Source organism: Neopsephotus bourkii, unplaced genomic scaffold, assembly GCF_033783945.1.
Source record: "Neopsephotus bourkii isolate Nb327-2 ecotype Australia unplaced genomic scaffold, CSIRO-AGI_Nbou_v1 NB_1632, whole genome shotgun sequence".
In the NCBI taxonomy this organism is placed as follows: Eukaryota; Metazoa; Chordata; class Aves; order Psittaciformes; family Psittacidae; genus Neopsephotus; species Neopsephotus bourkii.
This window is the reverse complement of record NW_026902107.1, coordinates 830,082-857,994: the sequence shown is the minus strand read 5'-3', so window position 1 is coordinate 857,994 and position 27,913 is coordinate 830,082. Positions and strand designations below refer to the sequence as shown.

General features: G+C 58.4%; 5 protein-coding genes across 7 annotated transcripts in view; 1 reads left to right on the top strand and 4 right to left on the bottom strand.

Moving 5' to 3' along the window:
• Window positions 1-529: 529 nt before the first annotated feature.
• CNKSR1 (connector enhancer of kinase suppressor of Ras 1) lies at window positions 530-6,528 on the bottom strand. The gene is given in 22 exon segments (XM_061373649.1): window positions 530-731; window positions 815-996; window positions 1,205-1,295; window positions 1,365-1,429; window positions 1,673-1,746; window positions 1,838-1,909; window positions 2,307-2,449; window positions 2,451-2,635; window positions 2,739-2,769; window positions 3,013-3,137; window positions 3,222-3,358; window positions 3,768-3,885; window positions 3,888-3,966; window positions 3,968-4,120; window positions 4,460-4,528; window positions 4,775-4,834; window positions 4,909-5,139; window positions 5,229-5,270; window positions 5,510-5,594; window positions 5,675-5,865; window positions 6,005-6,162; window positions 6,374-6,528. Coding segments are annotated over 22 exon segments (2,544 nt in total). The 5' UTR covers window positions 6,426-6,528; the 3' UTR covers window position 530.
• A 2,253-nt stretch (window positions 6,529-8,781) lies between these two features.
• The window catches only part of ZNF593 (zinc finger protein 593), a 36,435-nt gene continuing 17,303 nt past the window's right edge, over window positions 8,782-27,913 (bottom strand). The window contains exons 2-4 of the mRNA XM_061373648.1: window positions 9,603-9,803; window positions 9,373-9,435; window positions 8,782-9,228 (exon numbers count right to left, since the gene is read on the bottom strand). Of these exons, the coding sequence (XP_061229632.1) occupies window positions 9,027-9,228; window positions 9,373-9,435; window positions 9,603-9,799 (462 nt within the window). The 5' untranslated portion in view covers window positions 9,800-9,803 and the 3' untranslated portion in view covers window positions 8,782-9,026. The remainder of the gene's footprint in view (window positions 9,229-9,372; window positions 9,436-9,602; window positions 9,804-27,913) is intronic.
• Window positions 10,164-11,319, top strand: CUNH1orf232 (chromosome unknown C1orf232 homolog). The gene is made up of 4 exons (XM_061373647.1): window positions 10,164-10,433; window positions 10,545-10,631; window positions 10,717-10,814; window positions 11,060-11,319. Exons 1-4 carry the CDS (start codon window positions 10,176-10,178, stop codon window positions 11,316-11,318), a joined length of 702 nt encoding a protein of 233 aa, XP_061229631.1. The 5' UTR covers window positions 10,164-10,175; the 3' UTR covers window position 11,319.
• FAM110D (family with sequence similarity 110 member D) lies at window positions 11,596-14,535 on the bottom strand. Of its 2 annotated transcripts, XM_061373646.1 has the most exons (3): window positions 14,133-14,243; window positions 13,972-14,024; window positions 11,596-13,000 (listed from the first exon to the last, which is right to left on the bottom strand). In XM_061373646.1, the coding sequence occupies exon 3, from the start codon at window positions 12,879-12,881 to the stop codon at window positions 11,931-11,933; it is 951 nt and encodes a 316-aa protein (XP_061229630.1). In that variant the 5' UTR covers window positions 12,882-13,000; window positions 13,972-14,024; window positions 14,133-14,243; the 3' UTR covers window positions 11,596-11,930. The 2 variants fall into 2 exon arrangements, with proteins under 2 accessions (XP_061229630.1, XP_061229629.1); XM_061373645.1 differs by lacking the exons at window positions 13,972-14,024; window positions 14,133-14,243 and adding an exon at window positions 14,388-14,535.
• Window positions 21,461-27,840, bottom strand: PDIK1L (PDLIM1 interacting kinase 1 like). Of its 2 annotated transcripts, none has more exons than XM_061373644.1 (3): window positions 27,784-27,840; window positions 25,412-25,713; window positions 21,461-22,793 (listed from the first exon to the last, which is right to left on the bottom strand). In XM_061373644.1, the coding sequence occupies exons 2-3, from the start codon at window positions 25,694-25,696 to the stop codon at window positions 22,053-22,055; spliced, it is 1,026 nt and encodes a 341-aa protein (XP_061229628.1). In that variant the 5' UTR covers window positions 25,697-25,713; window positions 27,784-27,840; the 3' UTR covers window positions 21,461-22,052. The 2 variants fall into 2 exon arrangements, with proteins under 2 accessions (XP_061229628.1, XP_061229627.1); XM_061373643.1 differs by having other exon boundaries at window positions 25,412-26,800; window positions 27,784-27,835.

Below are 27,913 nucleotides of genomic sequence, written 5' to 3'. Positions count from 1 at the left end.
GCACTGTTCCGGAGCTCACCATCTGCAGGTGATGCCAAGCACCAGCTTCCTGTCCTAGCACCTTAGGCTTAGGAACTGGGGCTGGACATTTGCACTTTGGCAGCTAGTTTCTGAAGCATCCGAGGTGGCGAAGGGAGAGAGAAGTGTGGCACAAGGAGCTAGAAAAGGGGATACTGGGAATGAGAGGGATGGGAAGCAGGAGAGAAGTGTGATGAGAGAGGAAAATGGAGAGATTTGAGGGGAGAAAAGTGGAGCGATGGAGGGTTAGCATAAGGGATAGGCCAAAGCCCACTGGGGATCTGCAGCCTTGGTCTATCCAATGTCCTCAGCAGCCCCTTTTCCAACATGCAGGCAAGGCAAAACATCCTTGAGAACAGTCACTCCTGTCAGTGCAGGTCCCAGCCAAGGGATGGGGATGGAGCAGGAGCCACTTTTCCTGTGGCAGCTCCATGCTGGGGGCTGAGCCTCCAGAAACGTCCCCGCTGTTCTGCACACACCCGTGCATGGGCAGAGCTCCCGTTCTGGGGGGTTCAGGGCTCAGCCCCTTGCTCAGGGAGGCCGCGCTCGTCCCCAAGCCCCCTGTCATGGTCCTGGCCCTGCCGCCCGGCCCAGCACTCCCGCAGCTCCTGGTACAGCTCCTGGTGCTCCTCCTTCCAGCGGGAGAAGCGCTCCGAGGTGAGCGCAGCATCGCTGAGCACCTGCTCCAGGGCCTGCAGCTCCGCCAGCTTCGCCTGCTGGCAAAGAGAGCTTGTTCAGGGGGGGAGGCACCCATGGGCAGGGTGCTCTGCGGGGTGAGGGGGCCGTGGGCTCCCACCTTGAGCGTGCTCTGCAGGGCCCGCACCGCGTGCACCTTGGCGTTGATGAGGGGGTTCTTGCTGCGGCGGATGAAGGACTTGCGGTACTGCTCCTGCGTCAGGACCTGCTGCCGGCCCATGAGGGACACCCCCCCCTGCTTCAGGCACCGCATCAGGCACTCGAGGTCCTCCCCACTGGGTTCTGGGTGAGGAAAGGGGCAGTGTTGCAGCCCCAAATCCCAAGGTGCTGCCCCTGCCCCGAGGGAATCCCAAGACACTCCATGGTTCACAGCCAGGTACATCCCAACTCAAGTCACACACGCACCCCCCCAGCACACATGCACACCAAAAGGGAGGCCCTAACTTAAAGGGTTAACACAAGGTGACAGATGTCACCCCCCAGCACTCACCCGTGGATGCGCAGGGCTGGGGGCTGCCAGGCTCACTGCAAGCTGGGAGGAACTGGGCTTTCTCAGGGGCATTTTGCAACCTTTTCTTTGGCTGAGGGAGAGATGGGGTGAGACAAGGATCCTCCATCCTCTCCCCACCGTGTCCCCAAGGGGAACTCACCAGGTCACAGCCAGGCCTGGGGCACTCATCATCAGGGTCCTCAGCTTCTGTCTCGCTGTAGCAGTCTGGAGGTGAAAGGGGAGGACAGTGACAGCAGAGGGAGTGCAAAGCCCCTGCTGCCCCCCCACCCCAGCCCTCCGAGGGCTCAGCATCACCCCAGACCTCCTCTCAGGGAGCATTTCCCACATCTCCCCTAGATGATGGGAATGATGGACCGGGCATGGCTGTCCCACCAGAACCTCTCCGCAGGGTTCCCATCTCCCCCAGGGGAACCGACCCCATCTCCCACCCCAAGAAGGGCCAGTTACCTTCCTCCCTGTCTGGGACCAACTGGTGGGCCAGCGTGTACTTTGTTTTGGCTGTTATTAAGTGACTGACCCACCTGGGGAAAGAAAGGACACACACAGACAGGTCATGGCCAGCCCTGTGCTGTGGGACCAGCACTGGTGGGCACTGGCTGGTGCATTACTCACATGCTCAAATCAGCCAGCGTTTCTGCAGCGAAGATGAAGGGCTTGTACCTCTGATGGCAGAGCTGGAACACACTGGAGCAGGGCAAGCAGGCAGCTGCTTTTGCTGCTGTGGTTACCCAGCACCAGAGCCAGTCCCCAGCCCACATCCAGCCTCTCCTGTACCACAGCCCCACAGTCCCAACCCAGCCCTGGAGTTCAGGCTTTTCCCTGCCATTGAAGCTGCTCTGGTGCTCATCCTTGTCCCAGGTAACACCAGCAACACAACGCACATATTGCTCAGAGCAGGGGCTCCCATGCTGAGGGATGCAGCCCTGTGGGGACACCACCAGCCCCAGGGCGACCCTATCAGGCCCATGGGCACATGCAGGTGGTACCCAGGAGGCCCCTTCAGCACGTGCCCTTGGGATAGCATCATCCACCCCCTTCCACCACCAGCCAGGAGGTCCATGGTGAGACAGACCCCACTCACTATTTCTTCTTCTGCTCCCTTGTGCTCTCCAGGTCATAGGTGGCTACATTGAGGAGTCCTGCAGCCTTCTCATCCTGCATGGGAGGCAGCTGTGTCCAGCACCCGAGCGAGTGCTGGGGACAGGAGCCCCAAGGACACCCCGGGGGTGCCACTCACGTTGGGGTGATGGTACCAGTAAAGCGTGTGGCCCTTCAGCACAAACCAGCATCGCTTCCACTTCTGGGCCATGAAGCCCACATGATCCTTCTTCTTGAGGAGCCAGCCATCACAGTCCACCCGGCCCAGGTCCCGGCACGAGACCCGCCGGCGGCTCAGCCTGGTCGCCACTCCTGGCATTGAGGGGGGGTCAAGAGCAGGGAGGGGCAGCAGGAGGCAGAGTTTGGGGGAGCCCCCAGCCCCTGTGCACATCAGCCCCAGCAGGGTCCCACTCACCTTTTGGTCTGCGTCCTCTCTGGGGGCTGCCCTGGATGGGGAAACAGAGACAAGTGCTGAGGGGGGGGTGAGCACAGGGCAGCATTAGATAACCCCAACTCCCCCCCAGCAGTAGCCACAGCCCCTTAGGCACCCCCAGCTTGCACTCCCCTCAGCAGAGAGCTCACCCCAGCACAGCTCTAACATTCATGTCCTGTCTGCCCCACACTGACGTCCTCCCAGTGTCTGTGCCCCCCCCTCCAAGGCTCAGTGCTCCCCTCCCACCAGTTCTCACCTCCCGAGGTTGCTGGCTGAGGTCTGCACCCCCAGCCCCCTCCGCAGGGGCTGCCATGGGGCTGAGCTCTGCAGCAAGGGTGCCCGGTGGGGAGCTGCTCTCCCGCGCCACCTCCTCCGCAGCACCTGCACACAGCAATCAGGGCTCAGCTTCCTGCCCCAGGGGAGGGGGGGGCTGCACCCCAGGTACCCGCTGTGCTCCCCTCCTACCATAGCTGGGCAGTGCTGGCAGCTCCCCCACAGCCACCCTGGGCAGCCTCGAGTTCTGCTTCTCCTCTCCTGCCTCTTCGTCCGTGACAGGGTCCAGTGCAGAGTCTGGCCCTGAGTCAAAGTCGGCAGTGGCAGCGCTGGAGGAAAAAGGGATCCTTTAGCTCCAAAACCCTTTGAGCACTGTGGGGGTCCCACTACTGAGCTCCGACCGGCCCCGTGCTTGCTCAGGCACCCTCAATTCTCCCTGCCCAAGGAGGAGCGGGGCTGGAGGCAAGAGAGCAGCTCCTGCTACCGGCTCCAAGCACGCCTTTCCATTCCGGGAGAGGAGAAAAGTCACGTCTAAATATAGCCCCAACCCCATTAAAACGTTACCAAGTGAATGAGTTACAAACACAACCGCTTTTTTTTCCATTCCTTAAGACCCCTGGCAGCTTCCCAGCACGCTTGCAGCAGCGCCTCCTGCTAGGAACAGCTGGGAAGAGGCTTCGGATGCAGCTCCATGGTGGCCGGGCTGGAGGAGGCGGGGTGCCAGGGGACCGGGCTCACCTGGAGCTCAGGGACACGGGGCTGCCTGGGCACTCACTGCTTCTGGTGCTGGTGGAATCTGCAGCATCCAGAAAGGCTTCCAGGAGCTGCGGATGGAGTGTCAGGTGACATCCCGCCACGGACCCCAGAGCTTGAGGGACCACCAGGGTGATGGGAGATGCCCCAGCTCCTAGCATCCCTGCGGTGTTCCCAGTATAGCCCAGTGTGGCACTGGGAGCACTGGGATCACTCACCTGCTGCCTGGGAGAGGATGGGGAGCCAGGCACGTCGAGGGGGATCTTCTTCAGCACCAGCGTCACTCTGCTCACATTCTCCAGCAGCTTCTTTGCCAGGTTGATGCGTGTCCAACCCACCTGCACGCACTGCCTGGTGAGCCACAGGGGACACACACTGCCCCACACTGCCCCATGGCCTCCCAGCCCTATGCACTCCCATGGCTCCTGCATCCCTCAGAGCTTCCCAGGCACTGGCTTCTGTGACCCCCCCCACCTTTCCCAGCCATGGCTCCTGCACTCTGCAGGGCACAGCTCCTGTGTCACCCCCCTCCAGCCCCCCCCAGCTGCAGGTCTCATGTCCCCCCCAAAACCTTCTACCCATAGGCCCTGTGTCCCTCATCCTTCCAGCCCTGCCCGTCCCCATCCATGACTGCCGAAACCAGCACCACCCCTGTGCCCATGTGTTCTCCAACTCACCACAGTCTGCTCATTGACCTGCACGATCTCATCTCCGGGCAGGACGAGGCCCCTGTGGGCAGCCAGGGCCTAGGGCAGAGGCAGGGTGGGATTGGGGTAACGGGCACTCAGGGGTTAACCATTAAGCAGCACCTGAGCTGGCACAGCACTGGCTGGTAGGGCTGGGGTGCAGGGGGGGCTCCCACCACGGGCTAGGCTGTGCTCTCTTAGCTACACGGTCTTAGCTGCAGGCAGCCTCCCCCAGCTCGGGACTGGGAGGGGAGGCTCAGGGGCTCTGTGAGGGGTGACAGGAGGGGAGGGGAGCCCCTCACTCACCTCCGAGGTAGCTGCAGACACAAAGTGGAGGCAGGAGGTGGTGGAGGTGATCTTGAGGCCCTGGGAGGCGACAGGAGGGAGGTGTGAGAGGGATGCCAAGCACTGGGGAGGGCACCGGGGCAGCGGGGACTCACCAGTGGGGCAGTGAGGAGTTGGGGGGTGCTCCCCAGGGGCTCAGAGGGTGGCGTTAGGGTGTCAGGGGATGTCGGGGGGCTCCCCCACGGGCTGGAGGGCAGCATCAGGGTGTCAGGGGACCCGGGGGGACTGCCCTGCAGCACCACACGCTGCAGCACAGCCCTGCGGTCCAGCAGTGCCGGGGGGCTGCAGCCCACGATGCTCTCGCAGATGCCCACGATGTGCTGGCACTGCGGGTGACAGCGGGGGCTGAGGAGGGGCTGTGGCAGCATTAGGCCCCCCCACAGTGCCTGCCAACCCCTCCTCACCCAGCACTTACAATCTGCAGGATCCGGCTGTCCCTCTTGGCCGCAGGACAGTCCTGGGGAGGCAAGGCATGGGGCTGAGCAGGATGGGATGGTTTAGCCCCCTTCCATCCCAGCTGCTGAGGCCCCGCAGGGAACCCCCCTCATGTACCACATCCCCCCTTGCCCTCACTCCGGCAGGCAGAGCTTTGGGGTACAGCAGAGCAGGGGCTGGCTCTACCCTTACACTCCCCCCTCCCCAGCATCACGCCCATCACCATGGCCTTGGGGCAGCACCACCACCCTGGGCACCCACCTCCTGCAGCGTCGCTGCCAGCTGGGCGCAGAGCAGGACGATGTCCTGGCTGGCTGAAAAGTCATTGAGGGTGGAGAAGAGGTACCTGGGTAGGGAAGGGGAGAGAGCTCAGCCCCAGCTGCAGGGGGCACCCAGCACCCACGGCTGCCCTTACCCACCCCAGACCTGTTGAGCCAGGAGAAGAGCCCCTTGGCAGCCCTGACCAGGTCGACGACACGAGCCAGGAGGGCGAGGGAGGGCGGGCGCTGGGCAGCCCCCGCCGGCAGCCCCCCCAGCACCAAGCTCTGGGTGCCCTGTGCCAGCTCCTGCAGCCTCTCCGTCAGCGTCCGCAAGCTGGTGCTCGCCAGCCCCGCTTCCTGCGGGGACACGGATGAGGACAGTGGGGGTCTATGGGATGCTCCCATATCCCCACCTGTACCAACACCACCCCCCCCGCATCCACATCCCTCCTCCCACCTTTGGAGCCCTGCAGCACCCATGGGTGCCAGCACTCACCAGGGCACGGAGCTGCTCCACGGCCTCCAGCAGGAGCTCCTGGTGCCCCAGGCGCCGCACTCCCAGCGCCTCCAGCGCCGCGGCCGAGAGCCGCAGCAGGTCGGGCCCCGCCAGCCCCCACGCCTCGAAGGGGTACCCCTGCACGGCGCCGTCCAGCCCTGCCCAAGGCCGCACTGAGTCGGGGCACCCCAGCACAGTGTCCCTGGGAGCCCCTGCCCGGGTGACCCCCGGCTGCATGCATGGAGTGGAGCCGGTCTCAGCCCAGACGGCAGACCCTGACAGACCCCCCCCCCCCAACCCGGCTGGGTCCAGGGGCCAACCCTCACCGGGGACAACGGGAAGGAGCCCATGGGTAACCCCAGCGCTCACCTCGGAGCCAGGCCGCTGCCTGCGCCGGGCCCCAGGTGCCCACGGGCTCCATGGCGGCCAGGCCGGAACGGGCGGCGGGAGCGGCCGCTCACCTGCGCCAGCGCCGGGCGGCCCCATTGGCGCACACGCGCGCCGCTCACCCGGGACGGCCCAGAGCGGGGCTGCGGGGCGAGGCCCGGGCGCGGCTCCGTGAGTCACGGCCCGAACACAAACGGGAGCCGGGCCCCGCTCAGGGCAGCGACAGCGCCCCGGGGGTGCGCCCTCAGCTCCCCCTCCCCAGGCAGGGCATGCGGTGAGCGCCGAGGCCTGGTACAACCGGAGCCAGCGGCCTTGGGGGTGCGAGGCTCGGCTTCACAGAGCCCTCGGGGGCTTCCTTCGCACCTGAGGCAGGGGCAGCCCCATAGCACAGCCCAGCCCAGCGCTCCCGTCCGTGACCCCGCCAGAGCTGCCCTGGCCCGGCTCGGCCTCACCCCCCCGGCACCTCGGTGCCCGCCTGCCCCCGCCCCAGCCGTGTGCGCTTGGGGGAGCAGCAGGCGCTGATCGCAGCTGACAGCGCTCGGCGCTCGCTGGGTGCGCGCTGCACGGCCCGGGCTGGGGGGGAGCCGTGGGGCAGGCGGGGCCGGACGCACACCCCTCACAGCGGCCAGGGTGAGGGGCGTGAGGCGGGGCGGGGGGGAAGCGGCCCCGTTGCTGCCCCACGGGGCCTGATCCCGCTGCTCCCCGCTGCGCCATGATCATCCGCCCCAGACGCTTAACCCCGGGGTACTTCCGGCTGCTCCAGGTAAGGGGGGTCCCAGGGGGGGTGAGGATGGGACCCACAGGGACCCCTGTGCTGCCCGACAGGCCTGAGAGCCGTGCCCGGCTGTAACCTGCCTCTGGGTTAGCAGCGAGGGTGCTGCTGGAGCCCTGTGAGCGCTGCACCGGGCACCCCTGGACCACCACCCCCCCCGGGGGACCACAAAGCTGTCCCCATTGCCCCCGCATCCCAGCTGGGAGTGATGGGGATGCTCAGGGCACGGCCTCCGGCGCTCTGCCCCCGTGGGTTATGGGGCTGTGCCTCATGTTCCGCTCCCCTCTGCTCTCCTCTCTCCCCTGCAGATGCAGCTGAGAGCAGGGCGCGGGGCCGAGCCGGGGGGGCGGCTGCTGACCCCCCTGGCTCTGCTGCTGGCGGCTGCCGGGCTCTGCCTCTCCTTCTACAGTGCCCGCAGGATGGCCGACCCCAGCAAGGCCCCCCCGGAGCTGTGAGGAGGGGTCCAGCAGCGCTGCGGGGGGGTCAGGGTTCCCCTCTGCCCACTGGCCCCCACCTCAGCTCTGCTGCCAGCTGCGGCATCTTCCCAGCTCATCTGCGCCATGTCCAGCCCTTCCTCCCTGCCCCGGCAGCACAGAGCCCTGGGGCCAGGCCACACGCGCCTCTGTCCATGTCTGTCCCTGCTTTTGGGAGCCAGTTCATCGGCTGAGATGGAGAACACAGAAGTCACCTCCTGGCTCCAGAGGAGGCCAAGGCACTGCAAGACACCGGGATCCAGCCCCAGGAGCAGAGACCGAACAAACACACAAGACGGAGCAGCTGGGGGCTGCATCCCTTTTCCTTTCCCCTGTCAATAAGAGGTTCCCATGGAGCCACCCCGCTGGTGGCCAGGTGCAGGCCCCCACCATCCACATGCAGCCACTGCCAGCAGAACCCCGCAGGAACTGAAACCAACACTGAGCACCATTAATGACACAAAAGGAGGGTTGGGACCTGCAGCAATGGGGAGCAGGGCTGATGGGGCCATGGGGTCACTGACTGCCTCTTGACATCTGCTTCCTTCTGGGGTGGCATCTGAAACCTTCCAGCCCTCCCTGCACCCACCAAACCCTCCCAGAGCTGTAACACTGCATCTCCCTGGAGCTGGGGGAACAAACCCGGGTAGGCTGCATGGAAATAAACCCTTTCCTGCTCAGCACAGCTGTGGGGTTGCTCTGCTTTTCTGCTGCTCCAGCCCAGCACCACAGCTCGGCAGGAGACACAAACCTCTGGCACAAGGGGTTTGCTGCCAGGGCTGCATCAGCAATGTGCTGCATCGGGTGGTGACAGTGTCACTAAGTCCCAGGCAGCGTCACCAGCGGGATCACAGCATCGGGCTGGTGCACGCAAGGCAGGGAGCCTGATCACAGCACACATGCAGCCCCGGCCCTCCACTTGTAGGAGTTGGGTTTTAAGGGACAGGAGCCTGGAAGTGTCCCTGCTATGGGACACCAGCACTCCCTTCTAGGGGCCCAGCACCACAGGCTGCTTTGCCAGCCTGGGACAAGGCTGTTCCTCTGGGGTGGTGCTGTTCCCCTTTGCATGAGCAGGAAGAACAACCAACAAGAGGCTGTGCCCCAAGCAGGGCAGGCACACTGACAGAGAGCTCTCAACACTGCCGGGCTGTTCACTGATGTGTTTTAATGGAGGAGTCTCTGGAGTAACCGCTGACCCATGGAAAGGGGCCTGAAACCGCTCCACAAGCAAAGAGGAGTGCACAGTCCTGCCAGCACTGAGGGAACAAGCGGCCTGCCCCTGCCCTGGGAAGATGGGGGCACCTGGGGTCTCGCTGGCTCCTTCTCCTCATTAGAGCCGTGCACAGCAGCGCTGCCAGGAGCAGTGTTTGCCTGCTGGGACGTGTTCTTCTCACACAGCTGAAGACAAAGGCACCCTCACAGAGCCACTTGGCCCCTCAGTCCGTGGTGCTGAGCTGGACGTCTCCATCTCAGTGACCTCCTCGAGCGCCTGGGTTTTCACCTCCACCTTCTTTGGGGGGATGTAGGACCCCATCCCAGCGGCACGCTCGGCCTCCTCCTGCGTGTACGGGGCCTCCTGCAGCTGCTTCAGCCTGCGGGGAGGGCGGAGGGGGGGGGTGAGGCTTTCAACGCCAGCTCCTCAAACGCAGAACCGGCGCTGCCTCACCCCGATGAAGCGGATGCCGGTCACAGGACCACGGGGTGGCTCAGGACCCCCCGCTCAGGCACCCCTTTACCTCTTCTTGTGCACCTTGGACCGGAAGTGCTCCTTCATGCTGGTCAGGTCCACAAAGTAGCGCCTGGAGGGGTACAAAACAGAGGGGTCAGGCTGGGGAGTGCCAGACCCATGGCTCTCGTGTGTCCCCCTGTGGCCGGTTCCCATGGGGCAGGACCCCCAAGGGTCCCCACAGGGGTTAGAGCCCCCCCACCCCGACCCCAGCCCCGGTCCGCGGCGAGGCGCACGCACGCGCAGTGCAGGCAGTAGAACTGCGCGCATCCCGGCAGGTCGGGGTCCGGCTCCTGCCGCAGCAGCCGCGCCGCGTTCTCGGGCCGCAGGTCCCGGTGGATCTCGTCCAGGTCGCGCCGGCGCCGCTTCGTCTTCAGCTGCCGCGCCAGCGAGTGCGAGCGGTGCGCGCCGGTGCGGCGGCCATTGCGCGGCGACATGGCGCGAACCCACGCGGCGACAGGCCCCGCCCACCCAGCGGACGTGCGTCTGCGAGCCCCGCCCACCAGCATCAGGCCACGCCCCCAGCTCCCCCTCCTGGCCCTCCGCGGCCCGCACTGGGAGCAGGGCTCTGCGCTGTCCCGGTCACTGCTGTGATGAGCTGGGCAGGGCTCAGCCCAGAGCGTCCCGGCCCCGATCGTGTTTCGTCCGCTCCGGGTGATCAATTACAGATGGGAGCCCATGGCCGGATGAGTGCGAAGCCCAAGCGCCCGCTCTGCTCGGCGGGCTTGGGGCAGCCCCAGCCCTGCGGGGCCGCTGTCGGCACGGGGCACTGGGGGGGCTGGGGCGGGGGGGCATTGTGGGGGTGAGGAGCTGATGAGAGCGGCTGATCCCGCGCTGCCCCGGCTCCGGCCGGGCTCAGGTTCCCCTTTGTGCTTGGAAGGAGCCCCTGAAACTTTAATGAAGCCACCGGATCGCCGGGGCAGCGCGGGGCTGCCCTGCTCCCCACAGCACCCGCCGGCTCCCAGCCCCGCAGAGCCCCGCACCATGGCCCAGGCCTTCTGGCAGCTCTACAAGGCCAAAGTGCTGCAGACCCTGGGGGAGGCTCGGGCAGACGGGGCGCTGCAGGAGGAGGTATTGGGGGGGGGGGTCACCACCAAGCCTGGGTCCTCCCAAAGCGGGGTGACCGAGCTGCCTGCCCTCCCCTTGCCTGCACTCCTGCCCTCACTTTGGGGCTCGTTGCAGGGGGACCAGCCTGAGCTGATGGAGATGGCTGAGCCACCCGTGCTGATGGAGGAGGGCCCCAGCCCCGTGTCCCAGCTAGCGAAGAAGGTGAGGAGGGGGCTGGGGGAAGCCGCGGGGGCCCTGCTGAGACCCAGGGGTCCCCAGTAAGCCCAGTGCTGCCTCTCCCCTGCAGGTGCAGGGGGTGGGTGCCCGGGGCTGGCGGACGCTTTCATCCTTCTTCACCCGCGAGGACGAGCACCAACTGCTCAGCCCCGAGCTCTGCGCAGACCAGTAAGTGGCACTTCAGTGGGGGGGACCCCAGAGCCTGGATCCAGCCCCTGGGAGCTCACGAGTCCACACCCCCCCCATCCCATCACCCACATCCCATCACCTGCATCCCCCTCTCTGCCAGGTCTCATAAGGCTGGGCTGGGGGGGCAGCATGGAGGGGGGCCTTGGGGGTGCCAGTCCTGGCCACGGTGGGACGCAGTGAGAAGGGTCCCTACACCGACATGCCCGTACCCGCTCTCTCCCCAGCCCCCTGGCTGCCTCGCCCCCGGAGCCGCCCCCCTCTGAGAAGGCTTCCAGCTTTTGGGATCTCTTTGCTCCCAAGTGGCAGCAGGCACCGGGGCTGGACAAGGAGGTCTCCCCCCCGGAGCTGGCCGAGAGCCCCGCGGAGCCATCAGGTGACGATGGCAGCGACCTGCGGGAGCCGGAGGAAGGAGCCTTCCGCTGGGGCTTCCTGACGGGCAAACTGGCCGAGATCCGGAATAAAACCGCTCCCAAGGGCAAGTAGAGGAGGACGCGGCCGCGGGACCCTGCAGCAGCACCAGCGGCTCCGGAGGGCAGCCCCTGCCCACAGCCCAGGGGGGCTCCGCGGTGTTCCGTGACCTGTCTGCACTAAAGACCCCGAGGTGCCTCCTTCTCCCCGAGCCCTGCCTGGTGCTTCCTTCGCCCTTGTCCCCCCCCAAGAGCCCTGTTGTCCCCGGAGCATCATGGCCCCACCGCGGGATGCGCAGCCGCATCTCTCCCCGCCAGCCTGAGCTCTGCCCCACACGAACCACACGCGATGCCCTATAAAAACAGAGCCAGGTTTATTGAGCGCTGCTCCGGCCCCAGCAGCCAGTTTGCTGCGGGGTGGGCACTGCCTGCAGTGGGGGGCTCGGGCTCTGCCCACCCCATAGCTTCCAGTTGGTGCAGGGCATGAGCGGAGACAGGGAGGATGGAGCTGGGTCAGGCACGGCGGCAGCAGCCTGCCAGCCCTGCGGACAAGGAGAGACTCCCCCAGGGGAGCCCCTTTCCCACCTGCCCTCGGTGCTCTCATCCCTGGTCCTGGGTAGACCTGGCGGCCCTCTCAGCCAACGGCTCCGTAGCACCAGAACGGGGACATCACCGGGGCTACCTCCACTTAGAGAGCGGGCCCCTGGGCCGCCACCCCCGCTCGCTGGCAGTCGTAGAGCCACTTGATGATGCGGGCGTTGCGCTCCACCACCGAGACGGCAGAGCCCAGCCGAGCATCCGGCTCCTCCTCACCCGCTCCCACCTCCCCATCGCTGCCCGCCGAGGCCTGCCCGGGCTCCGACTCGCAGGAGCCGTGGAGCTGAGCCCGGGCGTTGTCCCAGCCCGCGGGCACGAACCTCTCCCGGCCCAGCAGCTCCACCAGCGCCCGGTCCAGCCCGCAGCAGTTGAAGAACCGCTCCTGCTCCGAGAGCGGCAGCGACAGGCGCAGACCCAGCGCCGGCTTCCCTGGGGGCTGCGCCACGGAGCCGCCGGGCAGAGCCACGATGCCAGCGCTGCCGGCACCCGGCGTCCTCGCCGCCTCCTCCTCCTCCTCCTCTGCGGGCACCCACGGCACGGGGGTCCCGGGGCTCTGGGGAGCCGGCGGCCCCTCGCCCACCCCCATGGCCGGGGACGACCCGGGGCGTTTGTCCCTGCGGGGGCCCTGGCAGAGCGGTCGCGGCAGCGCGGAGCCCTCGGCGTTCTCCTTGTCCCCGTCCGGGCAGTCCCGTCCCTGCCGCTGGATGAGGAGGGCCTCGGGTCCCAGCACCGGGCTCTGGCACAACTCGTGCCGCTGCTGGCGGGCGAGGGCGCGCTGGGCTCCGGGGGAGAGCCAGGGCGAGCGGCTCCGCAGCGCCGGCTCCTGCCGCCGGTTGATGACCTGCAGGGACTTCACGTACTTGGCCTTGTCGGCCTCCAGCCGCTCCACGGCGCTGCACGTCCGGGCCCCGCCGCCCCCCGGCTCCCGCGGCCACCCGGGGCTCCGGTTCAGCCGGGCCAGGGGGGAGCCGCGGCCGGGAACCACGAGGCGCAGGCTGCTGGAGGCGCAGGCAGCAAGAGGGGGGCTGCCCGGGGGCACCATCGCCCCCAGCCCTTGAGTGTGAACCCCGGTTGCTCTGTTCCCCCTCGAGTGGCTGAGGAGGGGTCCGGTGCTGCGGATGGGGAGGCTCCCGAAGCTTCGCTTGGCTCCTGGATTAGGCCCTGGGAGGAGAGAGGAGATCCGGGTTCAGCACCAAGGATGCAGCAGTGGCAGGAAGTGTATGGGGGGATAAAGCAGAACTGGGGCTTCCCTTGATCCCATGCTTTGGCCAAGCAGGGAGCTCTGCCAGCCGGGCACAAACAATCCATGGGCAGGAAGAGAGAAGTGCTGAGCATCTGCCGGCTTCACCCGCACCGCAGGAGCAGCTTCCAACAGGAAGGAATAGCAGAGCCTCTGCCTTATCTTGGAGCACAGGGACAGGAGAACAAAGCCCCTGCACGGGAGAGCTGCGGAGCTGGGCCCCTGCGTGGTGGCACCAGGGCAGGGGCTGCAGGATGCTCTGGGGTCCCGGGGTCCTGCTCCCTGCAGCCAGGCTGAGGCATCTCCTGCTCAGTGAGGGGGGCATGGAGCAAAGGGGCTTTATCAGCCCTGGGGCGTGATGGCTCTTGCTCGGCTGTGCCCGAGCATCCGTGCACATCCAGGCTGTGGGTGCCAGAGGAAGGGGGTCTGGAGCCTGGGCCCGGGTTTGTAAATGCCCAAAGCAGGTTGGTTTCACTGAGCAGAGAGACCTAAATGGTCATGGAGAGCCAGCCCATTGCCAGCAGCAACCCAGCCCCGCAGCCTCTCCAGGTGACAGCAGGGACATGGGACATGGGGCTGGGCAGAGCGGGATCACTGGAGAGCAACAGCCCAGGAGCCCTCTGCCTGCTCAGCTCCACACAACCCCACCGCCGCATCCAGCCCTGTACAGACAGGGAAACTGAGGCGCGTGGTTTGTCCGGTCCCATGCTCCCAAGGGCTGAGCTCCCCACTACTGGGCAGAGATCCCCAGCAGCTCAAGGGAAGGTGCCCCCAGCACAACCCCATCCCCTTCCAGCTTTGCTTTGGCAGAGCCAGCGAGCCCAGTGCCCTGCACCATGCCAGGATCATGCCCAGCACCTGGGCTCGGTAGGTGGAGGATGCTCTCGCTCACCTGAGCCCACACAGGGATGCAGGGATGGGATGTAGGATGCTCTGTTCTTGCTCGGCTCCTGAGCCACCACAGGGATGAGATGTGGGATGCTCTGTTCTTGCCCAGCTCCTGAGCCCACACGAGGATGCAGGGATGGGATGCAGGATGCTCTCTTCTTGCTCAGCTCCTGAGCCACCACAGGGATGCAGGGATGGGATGTGTGGATGCTCTCTGCTCGTTGGGCTCCTGCCCCTCTGCCGGCCACAGCAAACTGAGCCCAGAGCAGGCAGGAGCCTCATGTAGAGGTTGAGGAGGAGCCACCCCATTAACCCCTGCCAGCCCAGCCCCACCAGCAGGAGCGCTGTGCCCCAGCCACAGCCTTCACCCCCTGGAGCCCAGCCAGCATCACAGCTCCTTCTCCTGCAGCCCCAGCTCACCTCAGCAGCTCTCCTCCTCCTTCTGCCACCTCCCGATAGGAGCCTGGCCAGGATTCTGGGATCTGCAGCAGGGATCTGCCTCCTCCCAGGCAGGACTGAGTCTTTTCATCGCTCCCCAGCACACAACGCATCTAGGATGGGACAGAGAAACCACCCTCCTCCATCCACCTGGGTGGATGCTGGGTGCGGATCCAGTCCCTTCCCCATCCAGCGAGGGAGGAGGAGGAGGGAGGCAAGGTCCCTCTGGCACTTCCCGTGCTGGTGGCGAAAGGGTCAAAGCGGACCAGGCAAGTCCCTGCCTCCTCTTCCCCCCTCCCCGGGAAGGGCTGTAAATCGCAGGAAGCCACAATGGGCTGGAGCCGGCCCAGGGGTTATTTTTACCTCTGCCCAGGGCTGGGTGCTCCCAGGGGCACCCCCCCTGTTCCCCGCTCCTGCCTGGGGGGCTGTGAACGTGGGGCTGCTGTGGCCTGGGGCGGGGGGACACCGGCTCCCTCCATCTCCTGCAGCTGGTGTGGATGGAGATGGATGGAGAGCACTGCCAAGCCCAGGCTCCAGCAGGGACAAAGCCCAGGCATTTGGCCTGGGACCAACTGGGACCATCCCAGTTCCTTCATGTGGTGCTGCTGCTCAGGAACTGGGATGTGAGCAGTGCCAGGAACTGGGTCCGCATCCAGCACTTCCCTGTGCGACAGCACCAGTGCCAGGACTGGACTGGTGAAACCAGGATGAGAGCAGCCAGGGCTTGTCCAGGCTCTGCAGGCCCTGGGAAGAACCCCAGGAAAAGCAAGGAAGGGACAGGACCCATTCTATTGCAATAAACCTGGAGAGGAGCAATGCAGGGAGCTGCCTCTTGCAGCAGTATTCGGGCTCTGTGTGCACGATTCGGCCATGCCAGAGCAAATCCAACCACCTCCAGACGGGAAAAGGACGGGGGTAAGTGATGGAGAACCTGCAGCAGCCCCAGGATCTGCTGCAGGAAGAGGGGCACCCACGCTCCCACAGGGTTCTTAACTGCAGACAACGTGAATCACTGTTTATCAGAACAGGTTTTGTTTCCTGAGCAGGAGTAACGGGAAAGCCACAAGTGAGTAAGAGCAGCCTCATATTCCCCTTTCCCCGGCGGATGCAGGGTGTTCCCATGGGATGCTCCTACCAAACGCCTGCCCCTGTCCCAGAGCTCCCCTCTCCAGCTCCTGCTCAGAGCACAGCTGAACTGGTTCATTTAGGCAAAGCACCTTCCCTTTGGGATACAACAAGGGATGATTTGAGGAGCCCTTCCTGGCATCAGCATCCCAGGCAGCTCCTGCTTCCCCTGGGGAGGCAAATGGGGTTTTGTCACTGTGACTTCTAGGAAGGGATTTACCCGATTTACCAGCCTCTTGGTGGCTTTTCTGGGTCCCGTGGATGCTCAAAGTCCCTTGTTCTCATTGCAGAACACTCGGAGCTCTCACAAGGCGCTCTCTGCTCTGCACTGGGGCTCTGCTGCCCTCCCAGCTCACTGGGAAGCAAGCAAGGTACCAGGCAAGCAAAGCAGCCCTGGGCACAACCCAGGCACGGCCGGTAACGAACCCTCCATCCTTGCAGCGGGTGAGAGGAGGCTGAGGAGCCCTCAAGGAGATTCCTTCTTCTTCCAGCACCGTTTTTCAGCTTGATGACACAGCCCTGCTCCTGCAGGCCCCCTCACGGCAGGGACAAACCTGCCCCCATCCAACCCCTTCCAGGTGCATTTCTCCTTTACACAGAGAACTGCAAAGCCCCACTTTAACTCCCCCACCACCAGGCACAGGCAGGACCGCAGCACCCGATAGCATCCACCTGCTGCTGCCTGCTGCTCTGCTTTCACATCCCACAAAAGGCCCTTCGTGGTCCCAGCTCCATGCAGATGCCTGGAGAGCAGCCCCTGGGAGCTGGGTGGCTGCAGGGCAGTGGGAGCCTGGGTTGCAGGCACTTACCCTATGGGGAAGGCAGGAGCAGAAGGCTCGCTGTACCATTGGCACCAATGGGCTTGAATAACCCTGAAGCCATCACTAACCTAAGGTACCAGTAACCACAAGGAGGAACCAGACAGCAGCGGGGCTCCTTGTTGAATCCTTGCCGTGGGGGGCTTCAGAACCTGATGGCTGCAGAGCAAAACAGGTCAGAACCATGACCCCGAATGCAGACAGAGATGGAGGAAGGGGCCAGGACTGAGGGCAGCATCCCCGGTGTCAGCGGCGAGCACCTGGGCTGACCCCACCGCCTGCTGCAAGGGACCCACAAAGGTTTTTAGGCTGCATCTCCTCTATCTGATTAAAGAGGCCTCTGCGCAACCGCACTCTGCCTCCTCAGGAGACAGCAAATATGGGGCAGCCCCACAGAGAACAGCTCCAACCACCCCCGGGCAGCTCAGCCCAGGCCCCTCCTCACAAACTGCAGCCCTGATGCAATCCCTTTTCACTTCAGGCAGGCAAAGACTCTGCACATTCACGTGGGAACAAAGGGATTGCACAAGCGCATGGGCTGGGCTGCAGCTCCCCTCGCAGCGCTGGTGCTGGCTCATCCTCCAGGTCACTTCTCCCTGTTTCATCTGCTTTGCTCCCAAGAGCACGCAGGCCCCTCCTAATAAGCTCATCCCTCCTCCCTCATAGCACTTAAGGGATAGAAACTGCACTTTGCATCCACAGCTGCCTCCGACCAAAGGGGGAGCTAAACCCACAGCGCCCAGTGAACAGTCGGGGTTTACTCGCTCCAGTCCTCTGCTCACTGCACAAACCCCCAGTAAAGACAAGCAGTGCTTAACAACCAACGTGCCATGGGAGGATCTGCAGAGCATCCGTGGAGCAAAGGGAAAAGCCACACAAAGTCCCCCATTTGTGCTGCCCCACAGTCCAAAGGCCACCTGAGTGCATCTGCCCCGCACCTATGGCACAGGGAGGGGGGGGGAAAGCTGCTTCTTCAAAGCCAGGGCAGCTTTCCAAGGGGTGGACGAGCGGGACAGCAGCCTTATCTCCACCACAGAGCAACATCTGCCATTACGCTGCAGTTTAAACCAAACACAAAGCAAAACCAGAGCCAAGGCGAGCGCTCAAGGCCTGGATCGCCCAGCGAGGACCTGCCCAAGGGAATGGAACAGGCGAGATGGGGCCTCAGTGTCTGCACAGCGAGGAAAACAAAGCAGAATTGGGGTTATCTGAGCCTTGGGTACATCCAGTGTCAGCACCAGGGCAGTGCCTTGCAGGTTCCTGCCCTCCCTCCCAGCCATGGATTAGATACAGTTCAAGGCTCAGGCTCCTTTGTTTTGTGCGGGAGGAATTTAGCTTGTGTCTGTATTGAAAACCCCCACTCTTCCCACGAACCCAAGGTGTGACCTTCTCCTTTCATTAAGGTGCTTATCCTCCAATACAGATCCTGCCAAGGGGGGAATCTGCCTATTTCTGGCACTGGCATGCACAGGAATCTGCAGATGCCGATGCAAGAGCACAGCCCATGTGGCTGGCCTTGGGTTTGCTGCAGGGATAAGAAATGGCAGGACCAACCTGGTTGCGCTATTCCCAGTCCCTCTGCTCCAATGGTAATGAAAACATTGTCCCGATTTCAGCTGTAACCAAGTTCATTTTGTTCCTAGCAGCTGGTGCAGGGCTGTGGTTTCAGCCTTAGTGGGAGAACACCACTGATAACACACCAATGGCTTGGGTGTATTTACCCTGAGCAAGGACTTTCCAGTCTCGTGCTCTGCCAGTGAGGAGGAGCACAAGAAGCCAGGAGGGAGCAGAGATAGGACACCTGAACTAGCCAAAGGGATATTCCATCCCACAGCACATCATGCCCAATAGAGAAACTGGGGGGAGCTGGACCCAGCTCAGGTCAGGCTGGGTATGGGTCAGTGGGGGCTCAGCAGTAGGATTGCACATCACTGCTGTTAGTTGGGGTTGTTTTGTTTGAATCTTTCCCTCTTATTTCCCTTTTCCTTATTACTCCTATGCCTTAATTATTGCACTGCTCTTATCTCGAGCCACACGTTTTACCTTCCTTCTGATCTTTAGCTGCCAGATGGAGTTAAAACCACAACAAACATGCAAAACACTACTATATTTTTGTATTATGCCCAAGTACCAGTGGCTCCTGAGCTCTATTCCTAAGGTTCCTCAGGGCACACAAGACCACAGGCCACAGTACCTCACACATCTCCAACTACTTACACCTGGTTGAGGTCCCAAGAGCCAGCACATGCCTGCTCCCTCCACCAGCTCCAGCCAAAGCCAGCAGTGTCTGGCTTTGTCCAGGAGCACCAAAGGGAAGCAGGGCAGAGCATACATTCACCATCAGGCCTGTGGTACAACAGCTTTCACCCACAGAACAAGGGAGGGGAGCTTTTGGTATGAAATCCTGCTCCAGCAAACACAGGAGCTAGAGAGGAAAGACTCGCTCCAGGACACTGGCAGCATCTATTGGCATCCTCAGTAGTACCAGTAGTAGGTCAGCCCATGGTGGCACTCAGTATGTTTCTAATAACTTCACGTATGTACTGGATGCAAGTACTGCACTTTTCATCTTTAATCCCCTCTTTGGAAATGAGGTATAACCACAAGAACAGCATTTTGACTTAAAAAGGCTCAGCAGAATGCACAGGGTCCACACGGACATGGCTCACCTCAGGTGGTCTGGAGCCAGCTCCGTTTTCACATGCATTCAGCCTCACTGTCAACTCCTCCAGCTGCACATCACACATCAGTTAAAGTCTGGCACTGCTGCTACCCAGAGAGGATGAGTGGCACTGCTATTAACCAAGCCAGCATCCTCCATGAGCTGAGGATAACCCATAGGATGACTGTGAAGTGCTACAGCCTACTTCTGCCCAAAGCACAGCAAACAAACTCCTGTGTAGCACTGCAGACAGCCAGAGGACATTGCACCGACTGAGAAGAAAGCATTTCTCTGGATAAATTTCAACAACTTCATTGAAAATCAGGTTTTATTTCAAAAAAAACAGTCATGAACTGAAATTGCACAATTTTCCTCATTATAAATTCTTTGTAAAATATATTTTACAGTTTTTAAACAAAGATTTGAAAAAGAAATCTTTTCTAAGTGCTGAAGAAGTCTCTTGACTTTGTGTCACGCTGGTGAGGAACTCCAGAGCTGCTACAACGATGTGATTTATCAAAGGTTTTAAAACAAAGACCTCAGACAACAGAAACCAAACAGAACACAGACTCAAGGATTCACTGTTAACCAAGGAAAGACTCCACAGCAAGGCGAAGCACCATGAGGGGGATTTCAGGTACCCCCATGCTTTAAAGTGGCCATCAGTGCAAAGAAACACTTGGGAAGTCAAAACACCCATTTCCTGTGCCATTCACTCCTTGCTGCACTGCATGCAGGCAGCAAGTTCAGTGTTCAGCCCTTGAAATACTTCAGAGAAGAAGATTTGCAAAGCACCTTAGAGAGAAAGTGTTATTGTGTAGTAAATGCATACTTCAAGCTAAGAGCTGATTCTGACTTCTGGGGGAGGTAAGTGAGGAGGAAGTTGGCAATGGACTTTTTATAGAGCTCCTAAGTTCAACATGGAAAAGTTCTATGTCCTCTACAAACTCTACTCATTGAGTGCCCATGCTGAGATAAATGTAAGCACTGTGAAACAGTGTTGGCACAAACAGTGAGTGGTTTGTTTTCCTTTCCATAACAGGCCAAGGCTTCAGTTGTACTGAACTCGGTTAAAATGAGAACACACACATCTGTTTGCAGAGCATAAGAAAAAATAGATCTCTTCTGATGGCTACTCACAGATAGGCTCCAAATCTTCCAGAGACTAAAGTCTCTGCAGGGAAGGAGCAACACTGGGACACCTATAGAGGCAACAGGCTGTGTCCTCAGTATGATGCAGTCACCTCTCCATCGCTGCCCATCTACACTAGAACCCTACTGCTCTGCTGTAGTCTTCTGAAAGTTACTTCTATAGCATCTTCTAAACAACAAACATTGCTTCGAAACAGCAAAGTATCATCTGAGAATCACTCAACTTCAGGTTGGGAAGTGAAGCTAAGGTGTAGTGAAGCAAAATGACAAGGATTAAGGACTAAGGCTCCCTAAGTAAATGCCAGCAGGTAAGAGCCACGTGTACTCTGTAAAGCCTCAGAAGTTTGGCAGAATCAGAATCTTTTGCTTGTGGAAGAACAAAAAGCTATGTTTTAGGCAGAATAAACAATGACTAACCAGAACTGCTCTCATCACAGCACTAACAGGGAACATAGCTGAGAAGTAAATTACACAGGGAAATACAACAGTTTCCAGGTAAATTTGGGGGAAAAAGAAAACCAAAACACACTAGGTTGATTTTGTGATGAAAACTGGCCTTTGCTGGTGCTTTAAAGGCAATTCTTTAAGACTCTACTTTTTTCCAGAAGGTCAAATAGATGAGAGAGGTCATAGTCCTTGGCATATCAGTCTGCTCCTGTGGAATAAGAGCTGAGGATAAGCAGCCTTTCAACTGCTTCAAAGCTACATCTCCCCATCTGTGTTTTTAAGTAAATATTACTTCTTTGAAAGGAAAAACACTAACTGGAAAAAAAAGAGCCAAGGTTGCTACATAAATGGGAGATACCTCTCACATACTGGTTACTGAAGAGGTGTGTGCTACAAGACAAACAGTCACGCCTTTATCTCCTCCTCACTACCACATTAGAGGTAGGGCCAGAAAGGAAGACGCCATGACCATTATCACTGGTCAGATGCAGTTAATGGGAAAACCACCCCCATATTTTAAAGAATCTTAAAAAGAACACTCTACGCTGCTGGATTCCCTCATCCATTTTCCATAAGCTAAGCCCAAAGTACTCTTACTATAAATCCTCAAAGTGCTACTGAATTATAGATAGAGGAGTAGAGAGCATGTGTGAAAGTGTAGATTAAGTGATTAATCAAGTGTTTGACCACTAGGAGAAAGCAAAACTGAATGATTAATGAGCAAGGCAACATGCTAGCACCCAACTGCATACGGTTCTGACTCCCTTAGTGACAAGCTCGTGAAGCTGTAAGTGCTCAGCGTGGCCACATCAGCACTTTGAGAACTGCTGAGCCCCTTGCATTGCAATTTCTCTTTGTCAAGTCTCAGAGCCTCTCTTTGACATTAGATAACAAAAATAAATAATCAAGTTATTCAGGCCTGAAGGAGGAGGAATGCTTCTCATCTATCTTCATCTTGTTTTCTAGCAGACCCCAATCATGCAGACCCACGCCAAATAATTTAAGTGGCATACACTCCCAGTCGCTCATATACATAAATATATACACAGAACTACTTTACAAAGCTTGAAGATTTGCACTACCAGCATGCAAATCTTTTTTTCCATTAGAGTTCCTAATACTCACATAGGAAACTGGAATGTATGAAATACTCCATGACATAGTGCTAGAAGTCTCAGCTCTTAAGACATCCCGCTGCCAGCATACACCGACAAACACTGTCACATCTTACACTTGCATGTAACATCCTGGTATTATACACATCAACGCACAGCAGCCACCTCAACACTCGTATCATGAGACTCAGAAAGAGATTCATTTGGTAGAAACTACACCCTGCAGGTTGGAGTTCAGGCTCGTTTCTTTTTACTGCTGTTAAGCTGCACTATCAGTCCAGTGAGCAGCAGCTCTATCAGGACACACACACACACAACTGGGCTCCCATCACGTGTCCCAGCTGCTGTCCTTAAAAGTGATGTTGACTAATCGAAGCTCCAGCTCAAAGGCATCGGGGCGGTCCTGGGGATTGGCAGCCAGCATCTCCTTCAGCAGCCGTTTCATCTGAGCGTTCATGGACTTCTTCTTCACAGGGATGAGCAGCTCCATTTTGGGGTTCTCCAGGAGGGCCTCTCCAACGGGCACGATTGCTGTCCCCTGCTTGACATAACTCCCCAGGAGTTCTTTCTTTGTTTCTGTATCTATAAATGTGATTCTTTCCAGCATTGCCCAGATTATAATCCCCAATGCAAAGATGTCTGCTTTGGCAGTGTAGTGTCCTTCCCAGACCTCAGGGGCCATATAGAAGTCAGTCCCACATGCAGTTGATAGAAAACACTTATTTACGTTGACTGGCTCCTCAGCATTCTGTCCTGAGGCTGAGCATACTTTACTCAGCCCAAAATCAGCCACTTTCAGGGTAGGCTCCAAGTCACTTGCATCCATCCTGCTCTGAGAGATCAGAATATTGTCAGGTTTGAGATCACGATGAATAATCTGATTTTTGTGCAGGAATGCCAGGGCGCTGCTGAGCTGAAGCATGAAGCTGGTGTTGGTCTTGCGGTTTGGCTTTCGGGACAACAGATACTCATTCATGTCTCCTCCATCACAGAAATCCATTACAAACCAGAGGTAATAAACACTCCTGGGGTCAAAGACTATTTCTCCTTTTAATGAGGTCTCTACCAGCTGCAACAAGGAAAAGAAGTATCATAACTACCTGATGATCACAAGAATGTAAAGATATGATGGATAAACACGTGAAGTTTGGATCCTCCTCTCAACAGTCCAGAGAGGAAGATACTTTGACTGGTGAAAAGCCAAACTCATGCCAAGTTTCTGATTTAAAATACTAGAAGTCACAGTGTTTGTTTGACAGCCTCCTCATTTTCATGCAGATGAAGCATATCAAGCTCATGCTCTTGCCCAGAAGCTGAAGCTAGACCCAGATAACTATTCTGAAAGACACTCGGTGGCCACTGCACTCCCATCTGCTCCAGCTGGACAGTGTCCCTGCCCAACAAAGCCCGTCCCACCCATTTGGTCAACAACTTCAACATACAAACAAAGTCTTAACAAGCAACTGAGCAGTGCCAGGGGCTTGTCCGCTCCACAACAGGTTTTTAAAGACTCTTCTCCATTCCGTCCACAGGAATGTATCCTAGCAAGCATTAACACAGGATCCCTTCCCTCAGGAGAATGCTAATCTACAGGCACAGCTGCTGCAGGAACAGCTCTCCCACCATCACAATCCATTAGCTGTTTTCTACAACATAAATAGCGAGTAGCCCGAGCAGCCAGTTCTAACAGCTGCCTCAAACAAAAAGGAAACTAAAACCAGCAATCAGTTTTACTAATCCCATTCACACAAGTTCACATTTGCCTCTTCAGCGGCTCTAAGCAGCAGGTAAATCCTGGTGGGAGTCTTGCAATTATTTGTTAGTAGCAACCAATGTGTACGAAACCAAACACAGCTCCTACAGGCTTGCAAAAATGGAGGTAGCTATTAATGTTTAGAGCAACATTTTGAAGTGCTTTGAAGAAGGGACCTTTCCCATCCAAGAGTAAAATTCCTAGCAATTTATAGCTAGCTAATTGCTAGCACAACTAGTACCCAAACCAGACCAACAGTAAATCCAGGTTAGAACTAGAAAACAACCTATTTAAGGTCTACAATCAGTAACTGAGATGAAGGTGCCACAGGGCAGCAGGGTGTCCCCTCTGCCAAGTGAGCACCAAGACACAGCTCTTCCCCCCACAACTTTACAGAAGCTGTAACTGCACCTTAGCTCAGCATTAAGGCTCTGCTACCATACTGTGCCAGCTGCAAAGCACCACAAGATCAGGCTGGTTCAGGACTCTCACTTCACTGACTTAGTTCAGCTGACATCAGCGAAGCATCTGCCCCACAGCCCTTCAGGAGACACCAATATCCCTTTCCCCAGGCAGCCTCCTCAGGCACTACATCAGTGCAGCTGTGTAATGCACTACTTCCCCCACCTGGGGCAGGGAGAGTAGAGGGCAGCCAAGCGAGATCTGATTTTCTCTGTTTCAGCACATGCTATTATAAAGTGATCCCAGCCTCATCAGAGTCAGCTCTGCCCTTCACTCCTTCCTGCTCTGTCCAGCTTGCACCCGACATAGGGGAGATTTACATGCTGCATTGTTAACAGGCACTACCATCAAAAGCTGCAGGTGACCTGGAAGCTCTCCTCACCTTCCACCTTGGGGGGTTTTTAAGTTTCTCTCTGTACAAGTGCCCACACCTCTCACAGACCCACTAAGGACTAGGAAAGTAAGGCACTAATACCTCCCACATGAGTTGGCCAGTATTATTTTACCCTAATCCCTTCATGAAAGCAGGTCAGTAACAACTACCGAGCTACAGCAAGTTTACAAAGGCAAGAATCCTCTTTCTCAGGCTCATAGAGCACTCGGCACGACAGGATCTGGACAGCCGTGAAGGGCTGTCAGATGAATGCTCACCAACAAAAGGCCCTACATTAGACATGCAAGAATGATGACAGGAACTGAAATGCTAAAAGCTGACTGCGGATGACACAACAAACATCGAGCAGGCTCAGGACTGTTTAAACCAGAGACATAAATCCCTGCCAGGGGAGGACTTCGAGTTGGGGCAGCTCCTTAACAAGGGAATGAATGTGATTATCTTTCAAAGTCTTTCCAGAACTGCTTATTCTTCAACCATCTGCACCTTCAAACTTAAGGAACATTTTCAGTAGCCAAATAAGGGGAGTGAAATTTATTCCCTTATCACACCTTTACCTCTCCTTGAAGATATTAATAGCTATTCAAAACCAGAAAATGGCTCACCATATGCCAACGGCAACTTTTCTGACAGAATTTTAAGAGTTTGCTTCCTAAATCAAGACTGTTACTTCCTCTTCCAAGGACATTCAACATTAAGAAAAGCTTCAGAGCAGCCTCCCAAGACGTATCTGCTCATTAACCCTGCAGCAGGCCTTCTACTGAGGAATACAACAGCCTACACCTCCCCTGTGCTTTACCTGTGGTGCCTCCTCAAATTATCAAAGCAGATTTGCATTTAACCTCCCCCCAGGCTTCTGGAGTGGCACTGGCTTCACATTACAACACACAGGCAACTGTTCAATAGACAGGCTCTTTTAAAAAGATGTAATTATTTTGGGGAGCCAACAATGCAAACAATACCCTCTCCTAACTATGGATACCTCAAGAAACCCCAGAGATCTTAGCTCCCCACCTCTTCCCTCCCAGCTACACATTCAGAATGATGACTTTCACCCCATTACCTCAGCTTCATGTACCTGTAAATAAAGGGAGGAACTGGAGCCATGGGACATCTTCTGCACCATACCATCTTTCTGCAAGATGCACTCCTCCAGGTGAATGACGTTGGGATGCTGGCTCTTGATACTGCTAAGTGCCCAGAACTCACGCAGAGCTAGTTCCACGTTCTCTGGAGCATGGCACCGAATCTTTTTCACCGCAACCCGTGCAGAGGTCTTCCTGACGACTGCTTCGTACACCACACCATAACTGCCACGACCAACCTCTCGTATTAGATCGTACTTAGGCTGGCTACTCACCATCTTCAAGACCAAGGGTTCTGGGGAAGGGGGGAAAAACCCACAGAACTAAAACTTATGAACAAGAACTGGGCTGTATTTTCCCCCATGTGGTTTGGTGCAGCAATATGAGGCCTACCAAAACCCTGCCACTAACAGGAGAGCGCCTCCGAGCATTACACTGATGCTGCATCCAAGTGCTGAGACATTCCAGAAGCTACTCTGTAAACCTGTACCTGTTGCCACGGACCAGTGAAAGGTGAAATTACATCATTTTGATGGGACTATTAACATTCCAAACACAGCCCAGTTTTCAAGGTGGCAACAGTTCAAACCTAGACTTGCATTGCACTGAGAGAGGACTATCCCATATGCTCCTGCTCCTTTCTCTCAGTGTCGTCTGTGAGCATCTGCAGGAATAATAGTATGGTACCATGCTCTCCATCGATGCCTGGCAGAGCAAGGAGAAGTTCTAGTTGAAGCCTGTGGGCAAGCAGTAACAGATCTGATTAACACTGCCTGTTACACAGATGACTCTGGAAATAAATGTTTCAGGTATAATTTCATCATGAATTTCTTTCACTGATAGCAAGACAAGCAGATGCTTTGGACTGCTTCTGGTTTCTAGTATTACTGTGATTTTTCACCAAGTCTCCTCTGATTGAGGAGCCTACAGCTGCAGAAGGTTTAAAGGGTAACTGATTGCAGAAGCTTGTGCCCTGCATCTGACTTTCACTTCTGCTCAACAGAGCGAGGACAAAAGTTAGGATGTTGCTCTGTAAGTGAAGTGAGACACACACCAAAGCAAAAGCCACCAAACACTGCTGTAGATTCATGACCCTCTCTATACACCTCCCTGCAAGATCACAAACCAAAACCACACCACCACCACCTTCACACAACCAAGCCAAAAAGGGACACTGACTATAGACAGGGGGGAAAAAAGCTTGGCCAGCCAGTTATCACTGGGCAAACAGAGCCAAACACAACACAAATAAAGCACAACTGAAAGGGTTTGTGACACTGCCAGGGATAAATGGAATTTTCTTTATGTCAGTAAAGCAGTCAATAGGAAACACATCAAAAAAGGCTTTTCAAGTATCTCCACTCATTTAGGAACTTATTTTTCTTTAAGAAAAAAAATAAAAAAATAAAAAAAAAGGAAAAAAGAGAGAGAAAAAAAGGTATCATCAGCCTCAGAGTAACACCACACACACATTGTAACCGTCCACAAAACTCTGTGGCACGCATGTATGAGAACACCACCATCACATTCTGCTCATCAGATGCACCGAGCCTGCACCTGCGAGGCACAGATTAAGATTACAGCCTCCACATTAAACTACGGCAGGCCAAAACCCCTCCCATGCAGGGGAGAAAAGCAGGCTCTGTAATCTCACCAGCAGCCAAATAACTCCTGAGGAAAAGACTGCTTTACACCCTCACCTCAAGCTCAAAACGAGCAGAAAACGGCCCCCCCCGTGTTAAGAGTCGGTTGCTGTGTGTTGGTACCAGAGAGAATGGGTCACTGTGCCAAGCGTCGGGGCTGCTCTCTGCCTCCCTTCACCCCCACAGCGGGCCCGGCTGCTCTGGAAGCACCGCCGCGGTTCTTGCCTAAACCCATAGTAAACACCGCCTGCTCCCCAGGGCAGCGACCCGGGCAGCAGGGACGAGCCCAGGCTGGCAAAGCAAACAGGCTGGGCCTGCTGCAGCCGGTAACGCGTTCCCTGCCGCGTTAGCAACAGCCACAATGGAACAAACCACACCCCCCCCGCCCCGCTCCTGCACGGAGGCCCTGGAGCTGCCGTCACACCGGGAGCCCACCTGCACTACGGGGACCTGGCTCCAGCGGGCAGTCACCGAGGCACCGCTCGCTGCAGGCGGAGGCCGGCAGCGGGGCCTACACCCCGCCAGGCGCGGCCTGAGGGGCAGCCGGGCCGCTGCACCCCACCCGCCTCGGTGGTTACTGGGGCCTCTGCGGAGCCTCGCGCACCGCTGCAGCGGAGGCGCCGCAACTGCGGGCCCGGCGCGGCCCCGACTGTGCCGAGCGGGGACAAACACTCGGCCTCAGGCCCGTCCCCCGGCCCGGGCCCGGCCAAGCACCACGTTACCTCCGCGCCGCTACCGCGCTGCCGCCGCCCGGCCGCCATTATAGGGCTCCCCCCACTACTGCGCCGCCGCGCGCACGGCCCCGCGCAGGCCACGCCCCCTCGCCTCCGCTGCGCCCTCTGATTGGTCTGT